General features: G+C 39.5%; 1 protein-coding gene across 1 annotated transcript in view; it reads left to right on the top strand.

Annotated features, from left to right (window-relative positions):
- SPOCK1 (SPARC (osteonectin), cwcv and kazal like domains proteoglycan 1) overlaps positions 1 to 22,474 on the top strand; it is a 417,544-nt gene that overhangs the window by 322,536 nt on the left and 72,534 nt on the right. Inside the window, exon 5 of the mRNA XM_031506078.2 lies at positions 5,088 to 5,220. Within this exon, the coding sequence (XP_031361938.1) occupies positions 5,088 to 5,220 (133 nt within the window). The remainder of the gene's footprint in view (positions 1 to 5,087; positions 5,221 to 22,474) is intronic.

Here is a 22,474-nt window from a genome sequence, read left to right as displayed (position 1 = left end):
TTCCTGCAGTCAGCCCAGCTAGGAGTGGCAATGCCAATAAAAGTTCAGTAACACCAGTTTATCCTCATGAAATAATTTGGGTTTGTCAAGCCAGTATTTTGTACATAAGGCCTGTTCTATCAAAAAAAAAAAAAAAAAAAAAAAAAAAAAAAATCCCAAGCAGCTCAATCCTGTTCAATAGGACCTGAAATAAATAGTTGTATGATTTTAAGCCCAGAAAACATGGTAGGTGTAAATAATTTACAACATGATTGAACCAAATTCTGTGGTTGTGTAAACACCAAGTTAAAGAACAAGAAGAGACAGTACCAATCTCACTATTTGGTTTACCTGATACTTTCTGTCAGAAGACATTGTGTAACTTATTTGTTGGGGTTTTTGAGAAACTTTCTGCTGTTATTTGTGGCAGACCTTTAAAAACTCACCTAACAAAAACTCCTTTGGGTAAAGTGTCTTTTTCTTGTCCAGTTAAATTACTGAATGAGTTCTAAAGTCCCAAGGAGAAACTTCTGTTTACTGTCTGCTTCATCCTAGAAGTTTGTGAGGATTTTCAAAAGCAACAGCCTGCCAAAGGAACCTGATTTGTGATTGCATTAAGCTCATCAATGCTTAATCTGCTAATTTACTGTATGTGCATTTGGGAGTAGCTGATTTTGAAGCCAGCTAACATACTCTCAATGTTGTACATTTTCTTCTTAATGAAAAGTCTGAACATGTGTCAAATATAAAATTAAATATAAATAAACTGCAAATGTAAAGAAACAAAACACTTTTTTTTCTGCAAATACCTTTATTTTGACCCCTGGCTTTGCCAGAGGTTTTTCCATATATGCTTTTCTGTCCTGTCCCTGAAAAATTGTTTTCAGAAAGGCACATAGATGATTCTGTAAATAGCTCAGTCTATGTCATCCAGTCAAGGGCTGGTCAGGAATTAAGGCTTTGCATTTTTGGTTTTGTTGCTGGTTTGTTTATTTTTTTTTTAATCTGACACAATTTAAGATGTTTTGTTTGACAAACTTTTGCTGAATCAAAAGCACAGTTCAAGCACTCCAGCAGGCTCTCGGTGCCCAGAACTGCTGCTCCCAGCCAGGCTGGACAGGACCAGGTGATTCCCATCCTTGGGGCTGCCAGCTGCACGCAGCTGGGGCTGAGCTGCTGGGACACAGCTGGAAGCTGTAAAATCTTGAGTGGAGCCACTTTTCCTCCAGGTCCTTTTTGCAGGGCCAGGGCTGCTTGGAAGCTGCATGCAGGTGTCTGTGGCTCTGGCTGCCCCGAGCTGTCCTGTGCCCTCCTGGCAGCTGCCTGGTGGCATCTGCAAAGCCTCGGGCACCGTCCCTGCTCCTGTGCAAGCCAAGCAGATGGCAGCGCCCTGGATTGTCACAGTGTGTGGTGAGCAGTGTGTCTGTAAAGAGAAATGAACTTCAATCACTGTGCACTCTCCCTTTAAACCATTGACATTTCTTTATGTATTAAAATACCAAGAGGCTGAATGCTGTAAAACTTACAAACTCCATAATTCTTCTGCCTTTTGGTGCATTGGTTCACCAGCCTGCAAAGCAAAAGCAGGCAGGGTTTGCCTATAAGTCTTAATACTTGACCAAAACATTAATGTGTTCCAGCTTCTGGAATAGTGAAAATAGTCATAGATCCTTTCAATTCTGAGTCTTAAAGCAGGATTAAAGTTGGCTGTCAGGAAAAAAAAAGAGCCTAATTTGCTCTGGCCTGGCTTGCTCCTGACACATTCATTCTAAACCAAGATAATTAGCATTGCAGAGCATTCCCAGAGTATGTGAATGTGCACTTCCATTGAGAGGGGATTTGCTGGCTGGCTGCTTATGGCAGCCAATGTTCTTGTCTAGGTTTTAATTTGTTTGTTTGTATGTTTGATGTGTTGTTAGGAGTTATAGGATTGAAAAGCTTCCAAAAGTCCCATCCAGCCTCTCAAAAATATGACTGCAGAAAAATACATGTTTGTTTTTGGAAAATAGATGTTCTTTTACAAGATAGGTGCTCGGCTGTGGTTTTGGTGGGGAACCTGGGTATCCAGTTAAAACTTTCAGCTGTTGCTCACTTGGCCAATCTGACAAAAATTACTTTTAACTTGCTTCAAATACAGTGACACTTTGCACTATCGTTTTGGAAAAACACGCAGCTTGAGAAGACTATATTAATTTTTGAAAGCCAGACTGTTTCTTGCAACAGAAATGGCTGCTGTGCTACCAGTTCCATGCACCTGCAGGAATGAGGGAGCTGTATATTTCTTGCATCATTCCCTGCCTCATTACACACATTATATGAAGTGCTACTAAAATTGTTTCATTTTTGTTTCAAATTAATGAAATGCTTTGAGATCTACTCCACTGTAAATTCTTGTTATTAAACATCACTCTTTCAGAGAATAAACTTCCTTTTATTATAACAAGAAGATCCTGAAGATGAATGTGGGGGCTAGGAAGAGTAAATGTTTCCTTCCTGGTCTGCAGGAAGAGCACAGCAAATGGGGCTCAGGTGAAACCATTGTGGTCCCCAGCTGAGGACACGTGCCAGGCTTGGTGTTGTCTTCCAGGCAGCTGCTCTGAGAACAGAGCTCAGGCCTAAGGCTGTGCATGTTCTTTATGCTCTCAGTAAAGTGATGGAAAGGGCCACCAGGCTCCATGAGCTGCTGGAATGGCTCGAGACAATCAAATTTAATTACTTTTTTTTTTTTTTTTTTTTAAGTGATGAAAGGAGAATGAAAAACATCATCAGCTTTAGGGGAATTTTCTAACAGGACCTGGCTTTGTAATATGAATCTTGAAGGGATCAAAGAAGGATTAAATAAATTAAGAGCAAGGGGGTGTAAGGCTGTGCAGAGATAGACAAGCAGCCCTGTCCTGAGTGGACTTTTCTTTTAATGTTATAGTGTAGAATACCTGATGTAGTGTGATCCACAGATGCTGTACAATGTGTTTATACTTGCCACTCAGATCCTGTGATTTTTTAGGCATCAGTCTAGCTAAGAACTGCAATATATTTAATTTTGATGAGGTGCTCGTTAGTTCCCTCTCCATCCTCCACGCTTCGTGGCTGATGGCTTTGATGATGATGGCACTAAATCACACACTTCCAGTTTAGCATTTCTTGGCTGTTTTTCTATAACCAATTCTAGAATGTTCTTCTTAACGACTGTCTGTATAGCAAAGGATCTATCTTTTGAAATCGTGGAAGTTAAAGTCAGTGAAAAGTCTGCTTTATGCGATGACCTTCTGCAGTCTCCAGAGGAAAAGCACAACTCCTTTCATATTTGTCTCCAGACTCTGCCCATCAGTATCTACAGTACAATATTCAAATGTATCTTTGACTCTGAGTTTGTGCATTTCCAGAAGTGTGGGGCTGTAAATAAAGTAAATGAGGAAGTTTTCCTGTCAAGCTGAAAAAAAAAAAAACCAAAACCAAAAGTCATACCTGTAATCCAAAGAGCTCAAGAAAATGAGATAATCATTCAATTTTGGTAACAAAGCATAGTTGGGGGCTGCAAAGAAACCAGTTAGTGTGGAAAACTTTAATAAACAATTCATACAGCCTCAGCATAAGAGATCAGATCCACAGAGCTGCTTTGGGGGTTCAGAGCTGAGTAAGCACCTATCCACAGCATTTAGCACCTGGTGTATTGGTGCCTTTGTTGGCAGAATGCTTCTGAAACAAGGAGTGCTGCTCTCTGCATTAAAGAGACTTCTTCAAAATAACAAGGGAATTTAGTTTTAAATACTTGGCTTCTATTTTCATAGTTTATTATATCATGATTGAATTCCTTTTGTGGACCCAATCTTCTTAATAGTACTATTCATATCTGGCAAAGGTTAGACTTGAGGGAAATTAGGACTGAGATGAAAGAATAGAATTTATATTATTTAGCAGCTGAATGTGTCATTACATCAGAGTTGATATTGTGTAGCAAATTGCAAGCTGTAGTGAAATTGCTTTAAAAAATATCTGTATATATTTTTCTAAAACTGTGATAAAGTCATTCAGCAGCACATTGAAATGCATTTCTAGCTGAACTGTTATATCTTTTTATTCCTGTGGTACCAGAACAGATGGCAGTTATTTTTCTTACCAGTCTCCAGCAAAGCTGCTGCAATGCTTTGCTTCCCTTGTAAATGCTTTCAGGTGAGAGACAAGTACACATGACCAAAATGAATCTGCATTGTAACACTGGACTGGGGTTTCTAAAGCAAACTTTTAATCAGCTTGCAGCATTAGTCTGGTGGTAATTACTTAATGTCCTATCAGTCAAGTAGTTCATTATGACAGGAAAATGAGCCGTTAGTCAGAATCAATGGCATGTTTTGCAATAAGTTTTTGGAGCAGATGTCTTTCTTCCTAGACATTTTTAATGCAATAATTGAATATTCTATAACTTGAACACAACTGCAGTCACTCCCCAGGGGCACACATTGGTGGATTTGAAGATGCTCTCTGTGACTTTATGACATTCCTGGAGGGACTGTGATTGATCTGAGAACCTCAGCTGATCATTCAGTAGCTGGTGTGGCAAAAGGGCTCCTGCCCCTATAGTGACAAAAGTGTTTAGTGATTCTGTACATTGCTGTAAGCACAGTTTAAATTGCAATGTTTTTTGAAGGATTTTTGTTTTATAATCATTGCAACCATAGCACTAGTTTGGCAGCTCTGAGAAAGCCTGGTGAAAATGTCTCTAAATACAACCTGGTGTAATGTTGCCTGCATCACTAGAAATGCTGTGTAGCTCAAGAAATGCTATATTCTGAAGTAAAATCATTTGTAGTTATAAATCTAAATGAAACCACCAAGTGTTATAAATCTAGGGCTGCCTACCAATTTATGACTTTTTAGATTGCCTGCTGTAATGTGCCATATTATAAAAGCATTGTTAGGAGCTGTATTTAATTTACTTGCTTTAAATTATGGTTTAGTAGACTTGGCAGCACTGGGTTAATGGTTGGACTCGATGATCTTAAAGGTCTTCCAACTGAGATTATTCTAAATTAATGCTGTACTGAAAATCCAACTTTGTTGGAAGAAGCTCTGATTCTTTCTCAAAAACCATGGTGTGTTTTATTTTACAGCCTTCGACAAAAGAAAGGCAACTTGGCCCAGAAACACTGGGCTGGAGCAGCCAACGTGGCCAAGTGCAAACCCTGCCCCGTGGCCCATCCCAGCGCTGTCTGCGGCTCCGACGGACACACCTACAGCAGCCAGGTGAGAGCACACACCCACAGCACACACCCACAGCAGCCAGGTGAGAGCACACACCTACAGCAGCCAGGTGAGACCACACACCCACAGCACACACCCACAGCACACACCTACAGCAGCCAGGTGAGAGCACACACCCACAGCAGCCAGGTGAGAGCACACACCCACAGGACACACCTACAGCAGCCAGGTGAGAGCAGACACCTACAGCAGCCAGGTGAGAGCACACACCCACAGCACACACCCACAGCAGCCAGGTGAGAGCACACACCCACAGCACACACCTACAGCAGCCAGGTGAGAGCACACACCCACAGCACACACCTGTGGCAAGCACATTTCTCTCCTTCTCAGGATTTTTCATAGAGGTGCACAGAGAGAAATTAAAGAGAAAACAATTTCTATTTCTGCTCCTTGTTTTTCCTATGTGGAATGTGTTTGGAGAATTGTTTACCTGAAGTGAGTGCTTGATCAGATTCTGGTGAGGATTGTTTGAGCTTGATGGCCAATCCAACCCACCTGTGTCTGGACTCTAGAGAGAGGGTCATAAGTTAAGTTAGAGTGAGAGATAGAGTTAGAGAAAGTAGTATATAGTTTTAGTATCTTCCTTTTATATAGTATATTAATATATTTTAGTATAGTTATAATAAAGAAATAATTCAGCTTCCTGAATTGAGCCAGAAATCATCATTTCTTCCCATTGGGTTTTCCTACATTTACAATACACACCTACAGCAGCCAGGTAAGGTGACACACCCACAACACCCAGGTGAGCTCTGCCTGCACCCCCAGCTCCCCCAGCCACAGCTGGGCTGTGGGGTGAAGATGGAATGCCTCTTGTTGTCAGGCAGTATTAAATTACACTCTTCATTAATGTAGGAATATTTTATCATGTAAAAAGTGCTGATAAAATCTAGGCTTTTCCATATTAGACAAATAGCAAATCAGAATGCCACATCGCAGTCTTGTGATTTTCCTGATTCATTTTTCTCTAAATAGCCTCTTTTCTTAATGAAGTGTTGCATCAAAATATCAAAATTGTTATTGATGATGCAACTGAAGAAGAGGTATCATTTGATGAGATTGGCTTGTTTAGACAAGAGGATTTGGGGATAGTCTTTTTTGTTTGGTTTTTTTTTTAAGATTTGGTCTCCAAATCATCAAATAACATAGCAGAATCATTCTTCAGTGATAGATTTATTTTTAATTGTCTCTTTTATCCGAGACTCCATGGGTAACATATTACAATTCATTTAGCCCATGGCTTTAATAGGCTTGTGTGCCAGATGCAGCATATATGGTACCATAAAAAATTCCCATAACCCAGTGGGGATAAATTGACTCATTGTTATACTGAAAATACGATCACCTTAGGGCTTAACTCAATAAAAGAAAATGTCTTCACAGCCATTCAGCATTCCAGATCTCCCATTAGCAAATAAAGCCTTCCATGCCTTGGACACATGTCCCAGAAACAGCAGTTCAGGCACTGGAAAGCATGTTTTGGAGACTACCCTTAAGGTTCTCTTAAATTCATGCATGCAAAGTAATGTTTAACAGCCAGTAAAACTACCTTTTAAAATCCAAAAATAGCCTTCACAAAAAAAAACCAAAAACAACCAAACAAACAAACCCAACAAACAAACAGGAAAATGAAGCTATCAGGGGAAAAAAAAAATCTCTGCTGTGTTGTGACAGCTACATTATTTTCTCAGCTGGGCATCTTGAATTCTTCAGTTATTAATGGACACAAATATTAAAATGCTGCCATGCTTTGGTAATTTCAGCTTCTCTCCTGTTCTGGTTGAAGGATTTGTGTTGCCAGAAGGATCAAATGAGAGAAGGAACTCTCATCTGTGCACACAGACTGCAGGAAAATGGCCACGTGTTGCCTGTTGAACAAGTCACTCTTTAATTCTCTCTAGGAGTGTGGATTGCAGTAATGTAGCTTTGGCATTTCTGGTTAAGGTGGGCTCATTTTAAAAATTACCTTTTCTCTCTGAACTCTTGAGTCTGTAAGATGTTCTGTAGTAAAAAGATTTCATTCCATGTTCTGTCATGCTGTGCCCTCATTTCTGTGCATCTTACCTGCCTCTCTGGTAGCTCCAAATGGGATTTTGGCCTTCTCTATTTCTTACCATAAGATCTAACTGGTTTTCAGCAGATGTACAATGTTTTAAATTCACTAATGATTATGACTGTTAGGCTTATATCATAATTCACTAGTGATTATGATATAAGCATGGCAGCTGCAATGAGGACATGAAACATTTCCTGGTGCTGACACATTTGACTCTCCGAGACACCTCCTAGAAGTTGCCTGTTTGGGTTTTGAGGGTTTTTTTCAAAGGAGATTTTTAAAAGATTTATTTATTCTGAAACAACTTTGTTTATTCTTTAGTTATTGTATGTTTTACTATCAGTTGCTCCTGTCCTAGCAAAATTCAGGTTTTTTTTTTTTTAGAAGAATTTTGGTAAATTAGCTGAAAATACTTTAGGGAGAGTATTAAAATAAAATAGTATATTTTAGTGTCCTAACAAATAACATTTTTATGATCAGTAATGGTCATGAGTATCTGGTATCTTCTAAAAAAAAAAAAAAACCTACTTCTTCCTTCAAACTCACTGTTGGAATTCACCAGACAATGTGATCCCTTTTTTCTTACCTTTAAGTCATTAAAATCAAAGTTTCTCAGTAATTTTCTTTCACATGCCAGTGCTGTTGGCAGGTAGTATTTCTGGCCCTGCAGTGCTGCCATGATCTGGCATTGACAGGGAGGATGCAGCCGAGTGGGCTGAGGGTGGGCACTGCTCTGTGCAGGAATGTGTTTGTTGGTCCTGGCTGTGTCTCTGAACGTGCAGAGATGAGTGGGCAAATGGGCAGATGCCTGCTGAGCTTGTAAGCAAAAAATGGAGAGAGGCCACTATGTTTCAGGGGGAAAAAAATCTTCTGGAAGTGCATTTTGGGTTGCCCCTGGTGCTGGCAGCCAGGTGGGACAGGCAGACTGGGTCTGGCCCCTCCTGCAGGCACAGCTCAGTGGGAGATGGGCTTTGGGCTGCTGGCCTGGCAGAGCTCCTGCAGCAGTGCTTGTGCCAGGGCTGGCCCTTCCCATGCTTTCAACTCTTATCTGAGGAAAAAAATGAATGAAAAGACACAACACAAGAATGACTAGGTGGTCAAATGCAGATAAAACTTTGTGGCAGCAGCTCTCTGGCCACCAAGAGCAGGCAAAGACTTTCCCAGGCATTATCCTGGGGAAGGCTGTGACAAGATCAGAGAAAAGAATGAAAACAATTCTTATCTCCCCTTATTGCACCTGCTGTTGTGCACATGTGGAATGTGTCATGGAGATTTCTTTACCAAAGGGTGATTTCTTAATTAGACACTGGATGGTGTTTGGATGATTTGACCAATTAGGTCAAAGCTGGACCGGACTGGCTGAAAGGGTTACTGAGATTGTTAATAAGTTTAGAGTAATGTAGTATAGATGATATAATAAAGCATTTGATCAGCCTTCTGCAATCATGGAGTCAATGCTAATTATTACCTGGATGTGGGTCTGTGGCAACAAAACTTGGATGTCAATAAATGCCCAATAACTCACATTAAGAAAATGCATACATACTAAATATACATCTCACAGGCTCTCATTTAGCCACTTGATCCTAGAATAATTCCAGCTGTTTCTCAGGAAATGTAGTAGACCTAGAGGCAAGAATTTCATTACAAAATTGGGGGAAAGTCAACCAAACCAATAATGCAAGGGTTATAGGGGGGAAAATGACAAAAGATAAACTGAAGTTCCATATTTGAGCTTACTGGTTGATGTAGACAGAGGTTCAGGATGTTTAACTCAGCCTTGCTGAGTTCCACCAGAGGCATGGAACCCTTCAGACCCACAACTAATTTATTGAGGACTAGTCAAAGGAATCTTTTGTCTATTTAATCTTCCATTGGAAAATATTCACTGGTGTTTGATTTCCAGCACAAAAACAAATGGTAAAATGTTAAAAATTATAAAAATGCCATGCCCACATCTTCTGCTACAATGATTTAAGTGTCAGCTAAACTACAGGAGACACAAGATAATGATAACTTTGTCTCAAGTTGATTTAACTTCATATGTAGGAGTTGTACTGCTTAAAAAATCTCGCCACCCTTTAGGCATTAAACCTTTTTGGTTCTTTTTCTGAAATCTTGAAAACGATCTGGATTTTTTCATCTGCTACACATAAGTACTAAAGTGGAAATTGATAAGCCCCCTTGTTGGGCTGTAGTGTGTGGTGGGGTTTTTTATTCTAGTTTTGTTTTCCAGGTGATAAACTAATTCTTCCAAGCAATGGGATTCTTCAGTTATACCAATAATTCAACATTTCTGCATGACAACATTTGACCACAGATGTAGTCTGTATATACTCAGTCCCTGTACCTTGTTTACAGCAACTGAAAAATCTGTAGTTTTTGAACTTCCAGAATTTGCTTGTAGTTCTGGAAAACTTTATAAATTATCACTCTTTCCTGTAAGCTTTGAACTCTAAGAGACTAAAGTTTATCAAAGGTTTCACTGGGTTGTTTTTTTTTTTTCTAGTTACTGCTTGAAATGCAGGTGTTTTAAAATGTACACTATCTCTCACATAATAACTTTGTACAAAGAAGTTTCCTGGGTATAACAGCTCTATTTAATATTGTGACAATTCACAGCACTTCCATAGGTTATTACTGGCAGATTTTTCAAAGCTCTTGAAAGTACTAATGAATTAAGCTTATGAGGTACGTAAGCCCTGTAAAGAGCTTGATGTAATTAGTTAATGTTTTTGTCAGCAACACATTAAGAAGAATAACTTTGTAGATGTCAGTTTTACAGGAACTTTAATTAAGCTTGTTAATAAAGCAATTACCTGGACATGACGATGACTGTACTTAACTAGTCAGAAAATGAAAATTAGGATGATCTTAAATTACAAAACATACCACCTCAATGACTAATGGTCCCTTCAAAGATGGAAAGGTACATTGGCATAATTATTATGTTTCTAATTAGGTACATTGTTGTTCTGCAAATTTTAATTAAATCATTGTGAACTAATTAAGTCCATAATCATGTCTCTTTCTGTTTGAAAATGTAAAAATCATGTCCTGTTGTCATAACAGTAGGTAATAAATTTGATATTAAGGGATGTACAAGAAAAATTTCCAACAATCTTGAAACAGAAGAAAAAAATAATGACCAAAATAATGAGGCACTATTAGTTAAATGTGTGCAAAGTGAAGGCTGCTGCATTTAATTAAGAGAGGTCTGTACGCAGAAGCAAAACTAGCAAAGACTTGTTGAAGTGTCTAACTGTTGGCTATTGAGTGCAACGTGGTTTGGTTTTCCATAATCAAACTTTTGGCTGGCCCTGGGGTGCTGTTCCCCAGCTGTGGTTTGGCACAGCTTTTCCTCTCCGTCATTTGCCTGAGGGATGACTTGGCTTCTCCTGATGGAACACAGGTACTCAGCAAAGGCTCAGCAAGAATTCTTGTGTGCCCACTTAGATAAGAGTTAGGTTAAATTCTCTGCTAACTTTTACCTTTGGTCTGGTTTTGGAAGGGGAAATTAAGAAAGTAAGAGAGGAGGTGGGGGAAAGGAAAGTGAGACATAATAGGATATGATTAAAGAATTCCATGGGCAGGAAAATCAAGTCATCCTTACTCATCTGCTCCCTGTATGCATTTTAAAGATTGTTGGTGGGAGATACAAAAATAAATTATTTTATATATATCTTTGTGAAAACTGATAGAATTTATGGGATGTGAACATCCTAAATGAACTTTCTACAGGAAAAAGATTTTTCAGGATTTTAACTACTTCCTTATTCTAGTAGCAGATTTTCAACATTATCCCTATTTGATAATGGGGATATTTGACTCCGTGTTGCAGGGGGTTCCTAACATCAGCAATACTTCTGACACGAGGCTTTTAACACTACTGACTTTATTATCCCAGATAACCTCTGGGAAACTCCAGAGGCCTGTGGGAGAACTAGAGCTGGCCTGATGCTGAGTACCTTTGCAGAGCCCCTCCTTTGACTCTGGCACATCTGGCTCCTGCATTCCCACGAGGCAGATGTTCCCTCAGCCTGTGCTCTGGGCCACTGAGACTTGAGTTGTGTAATCCAAAAGCTGTGGGAAGCTCTTATTGCATAATCAACTTCTAAATAATAAATTTTGTCTCTCTGAAGGCAAAACAGGCAGAGTTCTGTGCTGTGCATCCAGGGCTGCACAGTTTATTTGGCTTGAAGCATAAGGTGAGCAGTGTTTTTGATCAAGTGCTGTGTATCCTAAAGACATCCTGTTGTTTATATGGTGTTTTTCTCTGTATGGTCTCTAGAAATGGGCAGAAAATCAGGAATAAGGTAGATCTGTATTCTTCTGTACCTTGTAATCCATGTCAGTGCCTTAAGATAGTTAAATGTAAAGGGCATTTTTGCATATGCCTGAAGAATGGCATTTCTCTTTTGGTCAATTAATATGCTTTAAAAATGGCTTTCTGCCTCCTACAGTCTTGCCAGTGATGTCTCTTAAGGGCGTCTTGGCTACAAATTACCAATCCAGGACAAGGATCTCTGCTTCCCCTTGATTGGGGTAACCTTTGTTAAATTCTGAGGGAGCTGGGAAATACAACTTTTGAACTCTGCTCACATAACCATTCAGTTCTGCAAATTCCTGAGCTTCCTTTCAAATCCCATTTACTTCTGTGTTGAAGTGAAGAAGCTTTTGCTTTTCACTGGTGTCAGATAGTAAATTCAAAGCCCCAAACAATGCTCTACCAATTTTACATCCTAACCAGGAAAAAAATAGCCCTGCATAACCACTCATCTGTGCACTGCAGCTGCCTCTGTGACAGCTCCCCAGCTAAAGCCCATGAATATATACATGTTTGCAAGGATTTTTACCTGACATAATATGAATTGTGAGAACAGCCAAAATAGAGGCTTCTGCAGTGACTCAATAGATAGAGGGGGAAGGCGAAGAGTTCTGGGCAATTTTTACAGAGCAAGGGCTGCTTTGTCATATTGCCAGGTTTGAGATTCTGTGAATTAATGAGAAATTGCTGTGGCCCAGGAGATGATGTTCTTTCAGAGACTGATTGTTGCTATCCCCTTAGTCTTTGGAGGAAGAGTCTTCATGAACACAGCTCTGCAAACACAGAGGAAAAACGACAACAAAAAGTGAAGAAAGGAAAAACAACAAAAAAAAGACATTTTTAATCCCTTAAATAAATCTCTTACAAAGAAGATACTGATTATTTTTGTTGGAAACTGGCTACTTGAAGGTCTGTTAAAGCCACTGGTCAGTGTTGGAAGGAGATGGGGGTTACTTTGGTCCTGCTGAAGCCTGGTGATCTCTGCACCTGCATAAAGGCAGGACAGAGAAACATTGGATGCGTTCTGGGGACAGATTAAAATGGATCACAACCTGATCTTGGTTTTTCTTGCTATAATCTTTTTTAAGAGAGATTACTTAAAATTTTTCACTGCTTTCATTTGTGCTGAGGTTGGTGAGCAAAAGGCCCTCACAGAACCTAAAATTCATCCAAAGTTGTGTGTCTAAGTTTTAGCAACTATGAGTTAAGCTGATCTAATTGGGGAATGCTGATGTTTATCTCCTTTCTCTAACCTTGCCTAGCAGGGAAAAGATATTTTTAGTTTGTTTTTCCATATTCTAACATTTCTCAGTCCACAACAATTTAGCCTTGCACAGACTGGGTTCTTTGTGATTAACATATTGTGTCAGTTTCTAAATCTGTATTTTCTCTTTAATTCCTGAGTCTGTTATTTTGCCATATTAAGGCTTGTCAGAGTTGAATATTTTAATTATCAAGTCAAGCCTAAAGACTCTGAAAGAGATTATGATTAAATGTCTCTGTTAGGTGGGCTGTTGCAAGTGGTAACTCTACCTTTATTATTATTTTGGTAATTTGACTATAGAGGAAAACTGCTCGAAACTCCCTAAAAAATCCTTCTCAAAATAGAGCTGCAGTAGTGATGTATAAATACCATGCTGGGAAAGGCACTATGAGAACCTGTGCAGAATAAAACAAACTTCAGGGTCCCAGGCCACAGCCCCCATCAGTGAGGGGCAGGGAGAGGTGAAGCTTCAGGGGGCACAAGGCTGCTTCTCTCACATCCAGCTACCCAAAATTCTGTACAAGCCCATTTTCCCAAATGGCTCTGAAAATATTCAGAGCTCTCTAAAACAACTGAATGTGCTCATCTTTCAGTGCTGCAGAAGTGCAGGATTTTGGCCTGGGAGTCTTGAGCTTCATCAGTGCTCACACAGCACAATAAGCCCTAAATAAATTTTAAAATAAGTCTACTCTTTTGGCAGTTTAAGCAGTTTTTTTTTTTTCTGTTAATTTAAATTGTCTGGACTTCATTGAGACTGTTAATTTAAATGTATCTTCCTTAAATAGATTAGACTCATGTTTACCCACTAGGTGTATCTAGAACCTAATTAGACCTGCTCCATGATAATGCAGCTCCTCATATTTTCATGTGAGTTGTTACAAAAACACCGAAAAAAACCTGAGGAAGGGACTGGGAAGATGTGTGTCAGGCTGAGTCATACATGTCTAAAATACCTTGGCCAAGGTATCCACAAAAAATCTTTTGAGATTTTGTTATGAAATTGTTATGGCAATTTCTAGCATACTAAAATAGTTTTAATATAGATTTATGTTTCCTTCTGGTTTTGATGTTTTGTGGGGTTTTTGTTTCTTTGAAAGGGGGGAAATGACCCATTCACTTCATTTATATAGCAAGGGTTAATGCTGAAGAAGGGCAGCTTCTTGCAGAGAGCTTGGTCCCCATGCTTTTCTGATTTGCCCACATATGCTTTATTCAGAAGGATGAAATAATGTTTAGAATGTCACTGATTTTTCCCCTTCCTGTTTATGAACTTCTGCAGTGTTGAAGAAAATGTTTTTATTTAGGCACCCAGGTAAGTGCTGCCAGTAATTAGAAGTCTGAATAAGTAACATTCCTGCTGTTGGCTGCTCATTATTCAAAAATTGCAGAAAAACAATGTTTTTTTAGGGAATGAGTTTAAATATATGTGCTGAAGTCTTACTGAATTAAATAAGACCGAATCTTATTAGCATCTTGAAAAATGCAGTTTTGTGCCTGTTTTAGGTTGGAAGATGTAGGCCTGTCAGCTGTATTTTGCACAGTAAATGAACATCTTCTTTTGAACATCAGTTCTCTAGATTTTCCAGAAGTTTGTGGTTTTTCCTGGTGTTGGTTATTTTGTGGCTGAATTTTTTCTTTTTTTCTTTTTGTGGGTAGAGGTGTATTTTTAATTCTCATTACAACATTTTATTAGACTTATACAAGGTATTTTTTTATTAAACATATCACCAGCAATGACTTGCTTGGGTTCATTACCCCAAAGCAGGGAGCACTAGATGTTGTTAAACTAGAAGCAAAATATTGGGCTTTTTCTTTTCACTTGTGTGGAACGAGCCAGCACTGAGTTACAGAAGACAATGTCCTTATTAATAAGCCTCTACATTAAAATTACAGCAGGAGCACAGGGAGAAAGGAGCAGCAGTGAGTCAACTGTGACTTGTGCACTTGGAGTTACTGTATCAGTAATGATGGATGGAGCAAACAATAAAATTTGACCTGTCAGGTTATGCTTCTGAGGTTAGAAGCCTTAAGGCATTTGTAATTGGCTTCTGCCAGTATTTTTATGTAGGTGGTTTGAAAAATTAGATTATTTCAATGATACAGCTGGTTTGCAGTTGTAGTATTTAAAAGAAAAGAAACTCAAAGGGACTGAAGTCATAAGGCTTGTTCTTCATAAGCTGCCTGTTGTCCCTGTATAATAGAGCAGGCAGAGGAGTAGTTTTCAGATGAGATGTTCACAGTGTGTAGAATATGAGTTATTTTAAATGATTTTGTGGGGCATAGTTGTTAAACAGTGTGTGGGAGGTGCAATGCACATAGTTTCCATTACACACATAAATCTCATTATTATCTTCTTCATATTCTACATTATGCTCAAATGTGCCCCCATAGTATAACAGGACTAGAAAACACTTCTTGGGGTTGACATTACTCAGTGATTTGTCAGTGTGGCATGAAGTGCTTAAGTGAACGCGTCTCATAGCTGAAAAAATCTGTGCAGTGTAAATCCACAACTAAAGTGGGTTTTAAATAGCTGTGCACAAAGTAATTTTGTCATATTATATATGTTCAGTTGGTGTTAGGAAGAGATCACATTGATATTATACACATAATATTGAGGCGATATTGTGATAGTTGTTGCAAGTAGAATGATGTGCATATTTTCCAGTGAAAGCATTTTATAGTATAATGTCTGTCTGAGCTCCTAGAATTTTCATCAAAATCAGTATTCTGAACTTTCACTGAATTTAAGGCAAAATTCAGAGAGAAATGTCTCTTCACCCTCAAAATATGTGTACCCTGGACTGGAAATCAGCTGAGAATCTGCCCAGTGATAACTTGCATGTTGGCATTTCTTCCCAAGGAGATAGGGAGTGAGTTTGGGGAGGTTGGAGGTGGGGGTGGTGGGCTGTGGGTTTGGTTTGGTTTGGTTTGGTGGGATTTTGTGAGTGTGAAGTGGTGGAGGTGGGACAGAGTGCTCCAAATCATCAGAACATGGAGTCATCCAGATTACCTTTTGGTAGTCCTGTAAGGATTGAGACATTTCCTTTGTCTTTTCCTTCAAGGGCTGTTCAAATCCTCTTCTCCATTTTCCCCTCCCTTTACCTCATGTACTTTAAAGTGTTTACTCCTTCCAAGAAAAGGAAATGGCAGGAGGGAGTTTTGGTTGTGGAGGGGACCTGGGAGCATTGCAGAGGATGGCTGATGGTCTTAGGAGAGGATCTGTGGGAAGGAGAAAAAGCAGTGCTGACCATTCAGTTGAAGGGAAAGACATAGGGATTAATTTCTATGAATCCATAGAAAAATTGGACTCCATTCCACTGTTTGCAGAAAACCTTGCACAAACTGGGCCTGTGCCCAGTCTCTGGCAATTAGATGATACAAGTGGAATTTTTTGATTCACTGAGGGTTTTCATCCCAGAGGTAATACTACACAAAACAGAAGCAGAGAGATCAACTAGTTGCATTCCCTTCATCCAGGATATTTTCATCATAATTAGAGGAGAGCAGAGAAGAGAATTTAAAATACAAGTAGTCATACTTTTTAATTTTTGTTTCCACCTGCTGTGGATTGTTCTCCAATTATCTATACTCTGATTTTACCCATTTTAATGTGTTACAGATAGAAATAAATATGTAATCCTTAATGTGATCTTTCTAGTTTGATGTAATGCAATCTTGCAATCTTAGTACAAGCAGTTTCTGCTGCAAATATACTTCTATAATTTTTCCTAGGAGAAAAAAGTGTATGTTTTGTTACATGTGTTTGAGAGTTAATTAATATTGTCTTATTAATGTAAGTTATGACTTCATTGTTGTTACCTTTTCAAACTGAGAAAATAACATGAAGTGGGTCATTTTGGGTCTAGCTGGTTGTACTCACTTTTTCTTGCAGGAGATCTTGATGAAAAGGTAGGGAAATAAAGGAGAGATAGAAGTTTCCAAGTTCAGGTTTCAGCAGTGCTGGTTGTGAGATCTCCATATGAGAATTTCTGCAGCTGGATAGAGCAGATCTATCAAAAGAGTTACAGTAACCTGCACTGTCTGGTGAAAAACCCCAACTTTTTAAAAATGATTGAGATGCTGGAAAGAAAGGACCAAAATGTCTTTTAAAGAAAAGCTTCTTTAGGTAGCACAGGCAGGGTAAGGAGCCTCTAGAAAGTTCATCAATTGAATGGGGATAATGTTGGCTTTCTTCAGTGAGTGACGTAGCACAGCCCTGTGTTCATCTGCATTGCATGGTGAAAATCAGCTTTAAAATGTAAGACATTATTAATAGAATAGCAGAGGCTTTCAGAGGGGAGATGGCAAAGTTATTCAAGCTGTCTCTTCCAATTCCTGTGTAGGATAGAAAAGACAGGAAACCCTCATAGGATGAGCTCTAATCTGGGTTTCTGCCCAGCCTGGCAGAGTTAACCCTGCAGGACCTCTGCAAATAGTTCTCATGTCCTGGGGCAGTACATGGCAGCAGCACACAAATTCTCCCTGCTGGATTGTCTCTCCTGCAAATTATATCCACCCCTGCCTGAGCTCTTGGGGGTGAGCTGAAACTGCTAATGGGGCTCAATCAGCAGGGGAATATTTTTGTCCTATTCTTGCATGTCTGTCTGCAGCTGTGCACCACATGGTTCTTAAAAATTTGCCTGCAGTCTTAATATCTTATGTTGAGACACAATTCCTTTTCGTGCAGACATGTAATCACACCATGTAATGCATCTTGTCTGCCACCATGTACTATTTGGGTTTAGGTGAATCTTTTGGGGGTTCTTTTTTCTCTTTTGTACACAGGCTAACTGTTAGGTTAGTCTCAGCTGACTGGAGAGGTGGAATCTGGCTTTTTTTAGTAATTTAGTAGCTGTCCTTCTCCCAGATGTAATAAAGCACATCTTTCTCACACCTCCCTGGCTTAGAATGACACAGCATAATGTCTGTAAACACCTGGTTTGGCTGTAAATGTGCTGGAGTAGCTCTCTCTCCATCCAACTTAAGGTAAAGATCAGATTTGAAGATTTGAAGCCCATAGCTGGACTTCCAGTAGCAGATCTAAACAAAATTACATCCTTGAAGCAGCCCCCCAGTGAGTGTGCAGTACTCAGCAGCTTGAATTTAGGCAGGTGCCAAGTGCTTTGGTGTGAGAGGATATCCAAAGTTGGAGATGATCTTTATATTTTTATAGCCAATAGCTGCACATGGAAGTGAGAGAACCCACCAGTGAAATAAATAGAATATCAAAAGAAAAAGTTAAAACTTTGTGCCCCAGCATATTTCAAATCTCAGCTAAGTGTATAATCACTTATTTAGCTTCTCAAGCCAATTGTGTCCTCAAACCTGTAGTAATTTTTTGATATGTGTACTGTGCTTACCTTTTGGGTAAGACTCAGTGCATAAATAACTTGCAAGACTTCTTGACACAGATCATGATCAATAGCCAGTACTTGGGTTTTGTGGGCCACTTTTTGATTTTGACCTAACTGTAATCGACTTGTAAATGGAAGTTCACAAATAAAACTGGCATGAATTATTGCCGCTTCTTTTAGCTGCCTCTCTAAAAGTAACAAATACAGTTAATCAATGGGATTAATTATCTGTGGAAATGACATCATTACCAGGCAAAAGCAACACCAGAATATCTCCACATTTCAAGCAGAATATCTAAAGATGTAAAATTGAAATCTGCAGAAAGTACAAAATAATTAATTTCATTCACAGCAGTACTTACTGGGGACTGTGGATGCACTGTTTGAAAAAACCTGTCTTATTAAATACCAATTAGATTAGATAAAATTTTAAAAGCCTCACATAGATACAGTCTTCACCTTGTTAATGGACTTTTTTTTTGGACTTCCTCTCAACTTCGGAATTTCAAGTATTTTCCAGACTCTCTTGCCTTTCATGCCAATGAAAAGTGGCTTGCTCAAAATTCCATTTCTAAAGTCTCCATGTTTAACATTCTGAGGACAGATATGTCAGAGGCATCTGCCGCCCAGGGGGTGATTGCTGCAACAAACTGTGTGAAGATGGAAGATATTTACAGATCAGATGTAGCCAATTTAATTTGCAGGGAGACTGAAATGAAAAGCTCTTTCAGCTGCTGGGCTGGGGTTTGATCTGGTTTTTGAGCTGGGCACCAAACCTGGGCTCATCTGCTCCACAGCACGACCAATTCCTGCTGAAGTTGGTAGCAAAAGTTTCTCAGTTCAAAACAATAAATAAAGAGTAGAAAATGACCAGGATAGAAGAGGAATGCTCGCCTGTATGGAGACCTCTATTTTCAAATCTGAAATCTGTCATCATAAAGCCTGTATAGAAGGGTTAGTGCCAGAAGCATGTTTTATTGCTTAAATCTATCTTGCACAAGCAACACTGAGCAAGGAAAACCCTTTTGAGTTATATAACTCTTTGATGGGATGCCTTAAGGTCTTTCTTTTTAAGCCAGTAAATTCTAGAGCAGTAATCTAAAGACTGCACTTTTCCTTAAATCTAAAAGCTTGTTCTAAATCCTGTTGTATTTAGTTTGAACACTTATCTGATAGGCCTGATCCCATATTTCCCGACTCAGTGCCGTCACCTGCAGGCACTCAGACTTGCATTTTGACACACATTTTGCCTTCTGCGAGGCAGCTCTCCCAGGTGATGGCACTGGGAGGCAAAGGATGTCACCAGCCAGATCTGAAATGGGGCAAACAGGAAACAGGGAAGGTTTGGGCTCCTGCAGGAGGCAGGAGCCTGATGGTGGCCAGGGGATGGCAGCCCTTACACCTTCAGGCAGAGCAGGTTCAGTGTTTTAGCCTGCTGGGGGTTGTTAGTGTGACTGATCCAACAGGCTTGAGCCAGTTCCTCCTGCCAGACCCTGGAATTGCCACTTTGTGCATCAGAGCTGCAGTGGGGCTCTGCACCCACCTACAGGGGACAGCACAAGCAGCCTTTTGGGTTTTGGTGTCACGTTTTGTTTGGTTTTGGTGGGATATCAGTGCTTTTGCTAAAGCTGTAGATGCTGGTGCTTAACAACGGGGTCAGGTGGGGGCATTTCAGTCTTCAGAGATGTTTGTGTACTTTCTTTGCAGCAGTAATTTTACTTTTAGGAGCTCCTGAATCCAGTCTTGCAGCTCTAAGTGTTCCTGGTGATGCCAAGAGATATGGGCTGCAGGCTGAGGGCAGTTAACTGTTATGTTTTCACTTAGCTGTTTCTCTGGACCATATAGTGTCTATAAAAAATAAAAAGAAGCTGTTCCTTGGGAAATGAAAATAGGAAATAAGGCAGGTAAAGATTAATTCAGGGGGCATTTATGGACCAAGAATGTTGTGACCTCGTGTGGTCATACACAGAGATAGCTTCTGCTGTCAAATACAGTGAAATATTTGATAAATATTAGATTGGTAAAATGAATAATATATAAACTGATGGCTGAAGCAAGAGGTTTGGATTAAGAATACCTGAATATAATCTCCAGTAAATGGCTTCCATCTGTCTAAGAGCTCACAGCATCACAAATTATAATAACAGGAGGTGTTCTCTTGCCATTATTAAATTAGCTCTGTGCAATTAGCGGGAAAGGCAGTCAGGATTTTTGGGGCACAAAGGCCATTGGTTGGAGCCATGAACTGAGACTCCAGAAGTGCCCAATGCACCATTATGAAGGTAGTGCTGTGGTCCCAGGGGTATCTGACATAGATTTGCTCATTGATGCTGCAATATACGTTGATTAGAAGTTTGTTAGGTTTTTAGTCAGCTTTGTCAGATCACTGCAGTGATGAAGTATGAATAATACAGGGCTTTAGAGGAGGCAATAGCTGCAATTCAGGAGTGAAGGGTGAAAAACCCTTGTAGATTTACAGGTGAGTGTGAATCATATTTCTACTGTGGTGATAAATTTGGCATTATTATCTAAATTTCAGCTCTTTCTGTTTGTTGATTCCATTAGAAAAGTTTTCAGACCTAAATCATAACTGCAAAATAGTAGGAGATCATTCTGAGCAACATACAGGCTGATCTGTGACTAAACAATAGTAATTTTATTGGTTGGAAAAGTGATGTGAGAAGAATTCTTCATTTATGTCTGTGTAGAACAGCCCCACAGGCTGATGCAACACAGTATTTGAATGATGGTCAGCAACAGTTTCCTGATATTTAAACCTTAAATCTCCTTCATTCTGCTTTTCCATTAGTTTAACTTAGAGCCTTTCTTTTCTGTATGTAGACAGTTACTATAAAGTTGTGGAACTTTTCTTATGACTAATCTAAAAATTTACTTTAGTTTTTGTCATTGTTTCAATTTTCTTTAATGGGAAACCTTTTTAATTAGGGTTTTTCTTTTGATGTACTATCATAAACTTTTCCATGTCATCTGTGTGAGCCCACAGCATAGAATGTGAAAGCTTGGAGTAAGTCTTGTGACTTCCAAAGCACTGAAGCTTATAAACTTCTGTAAAGTGACTTGGAAGAAAATTTTCTTCATTACCCACAGTCATCTCCACAGTGATGTGATTAGTGAAACCCAGTTCATCAGTATCTAAACTGTCACCATCTAATTCTTCTTCAGAGAAGACTCTCTGCAATTTCAGCATTGTATCTCCCAGCCTACCAGTAAATTGAGTGACCCACTTAGAGCTACCTTTGGAAGAGAATCTGAGATGTAAGCTGGCACTGGAGCTCCAGTATTTTCTTCCCCTGTAAAAATCCTCAAGACTAAGCATACATTGTGCTTTAAGGGTGGCAGATCACTCTGTGGGATTTATTACTTTGTTAATAGGCTCAAGACATCATCTGTCACTGTAAGGACTGGGAGCACTGTCTGGGGTTTTCTGTTCATTGTTCTCCTCTGGCTCCTTTATTTTACAGCTTTAGCTTTGGGCTGTATCCTGGGTTTGGGAGAGAATCAGTTGCCACCCAAAGTCTGATACGCTCCAAGCCTTCTGTTTCCTCTGTATCAATAGTCATTTCCCTGCTTCTGCTCAGATCCAGGAAGCCACTTTAAGAAATTTAAAAAGCTAATCCTTTGACTTCACTGGTTCTTCTGAATATATGGTTTAAGTTTGTCTGTTTAGTGACTTTAGTTTCACCTCTGCTTGCATGATTTTGGGAAGGTGAAGAGAAAGGAAAGGTCCTTTCCTATTCCTTCCTCCTTCTAATCAGCTGGTCCTCCTGATTTTGGGTTTTCTTTTCTCTCCTTGCTTTGAACAGAGCTCTGTATCTGTAAATGGAGTCTACCTGGGCAGTGCCCCAGCCTCCTCAGAGCTGCACTAAACAACCAGCCACTTCCCTCAGTGTTAAAAATTCACAAAAAATTGTCTCCACTTCTACCGCCACCTCTATTTCCATTTCATCTCAGGGCACAAGACACTTGGCCATAAAATCAATACAATTTTTAATACAGGTTTTATATTTAATAGCCAAATGCTTCCTTCTTACTGAGCATCATCTTTGCTGTGGGAGCAGGGTGGAGACTGTGGGATGAGCTGAGCAGTCCTGCATCATTACACAGAGGATATGCTGTGGATATAAAAAGCAACAATGAATGCAGGGAAAGCATTTTCCATAGCATATCCAGGAGGCTAGGAAGGAAAGGCAGCTTTATAATTCATGTTG

This window comes from Lonchura striata, chromosome 15 (assembly GCF_046129695.1).
Source record: "Lonchura striata isolate bLonStr1 chromosome 15, bLonStr1.mat, whole genome shotgun sequence".
NCBI lineage: Eukaryota > Metazoa > Chordata > Aves > Passeriformes > Estrildidae > Lonchura > Lonchura striata.
The sequence above is the reverse complement of the archived record's forward strand: the minus strand, read 5'-3'. Positions and strand labels throughout refer to the sequence as shown.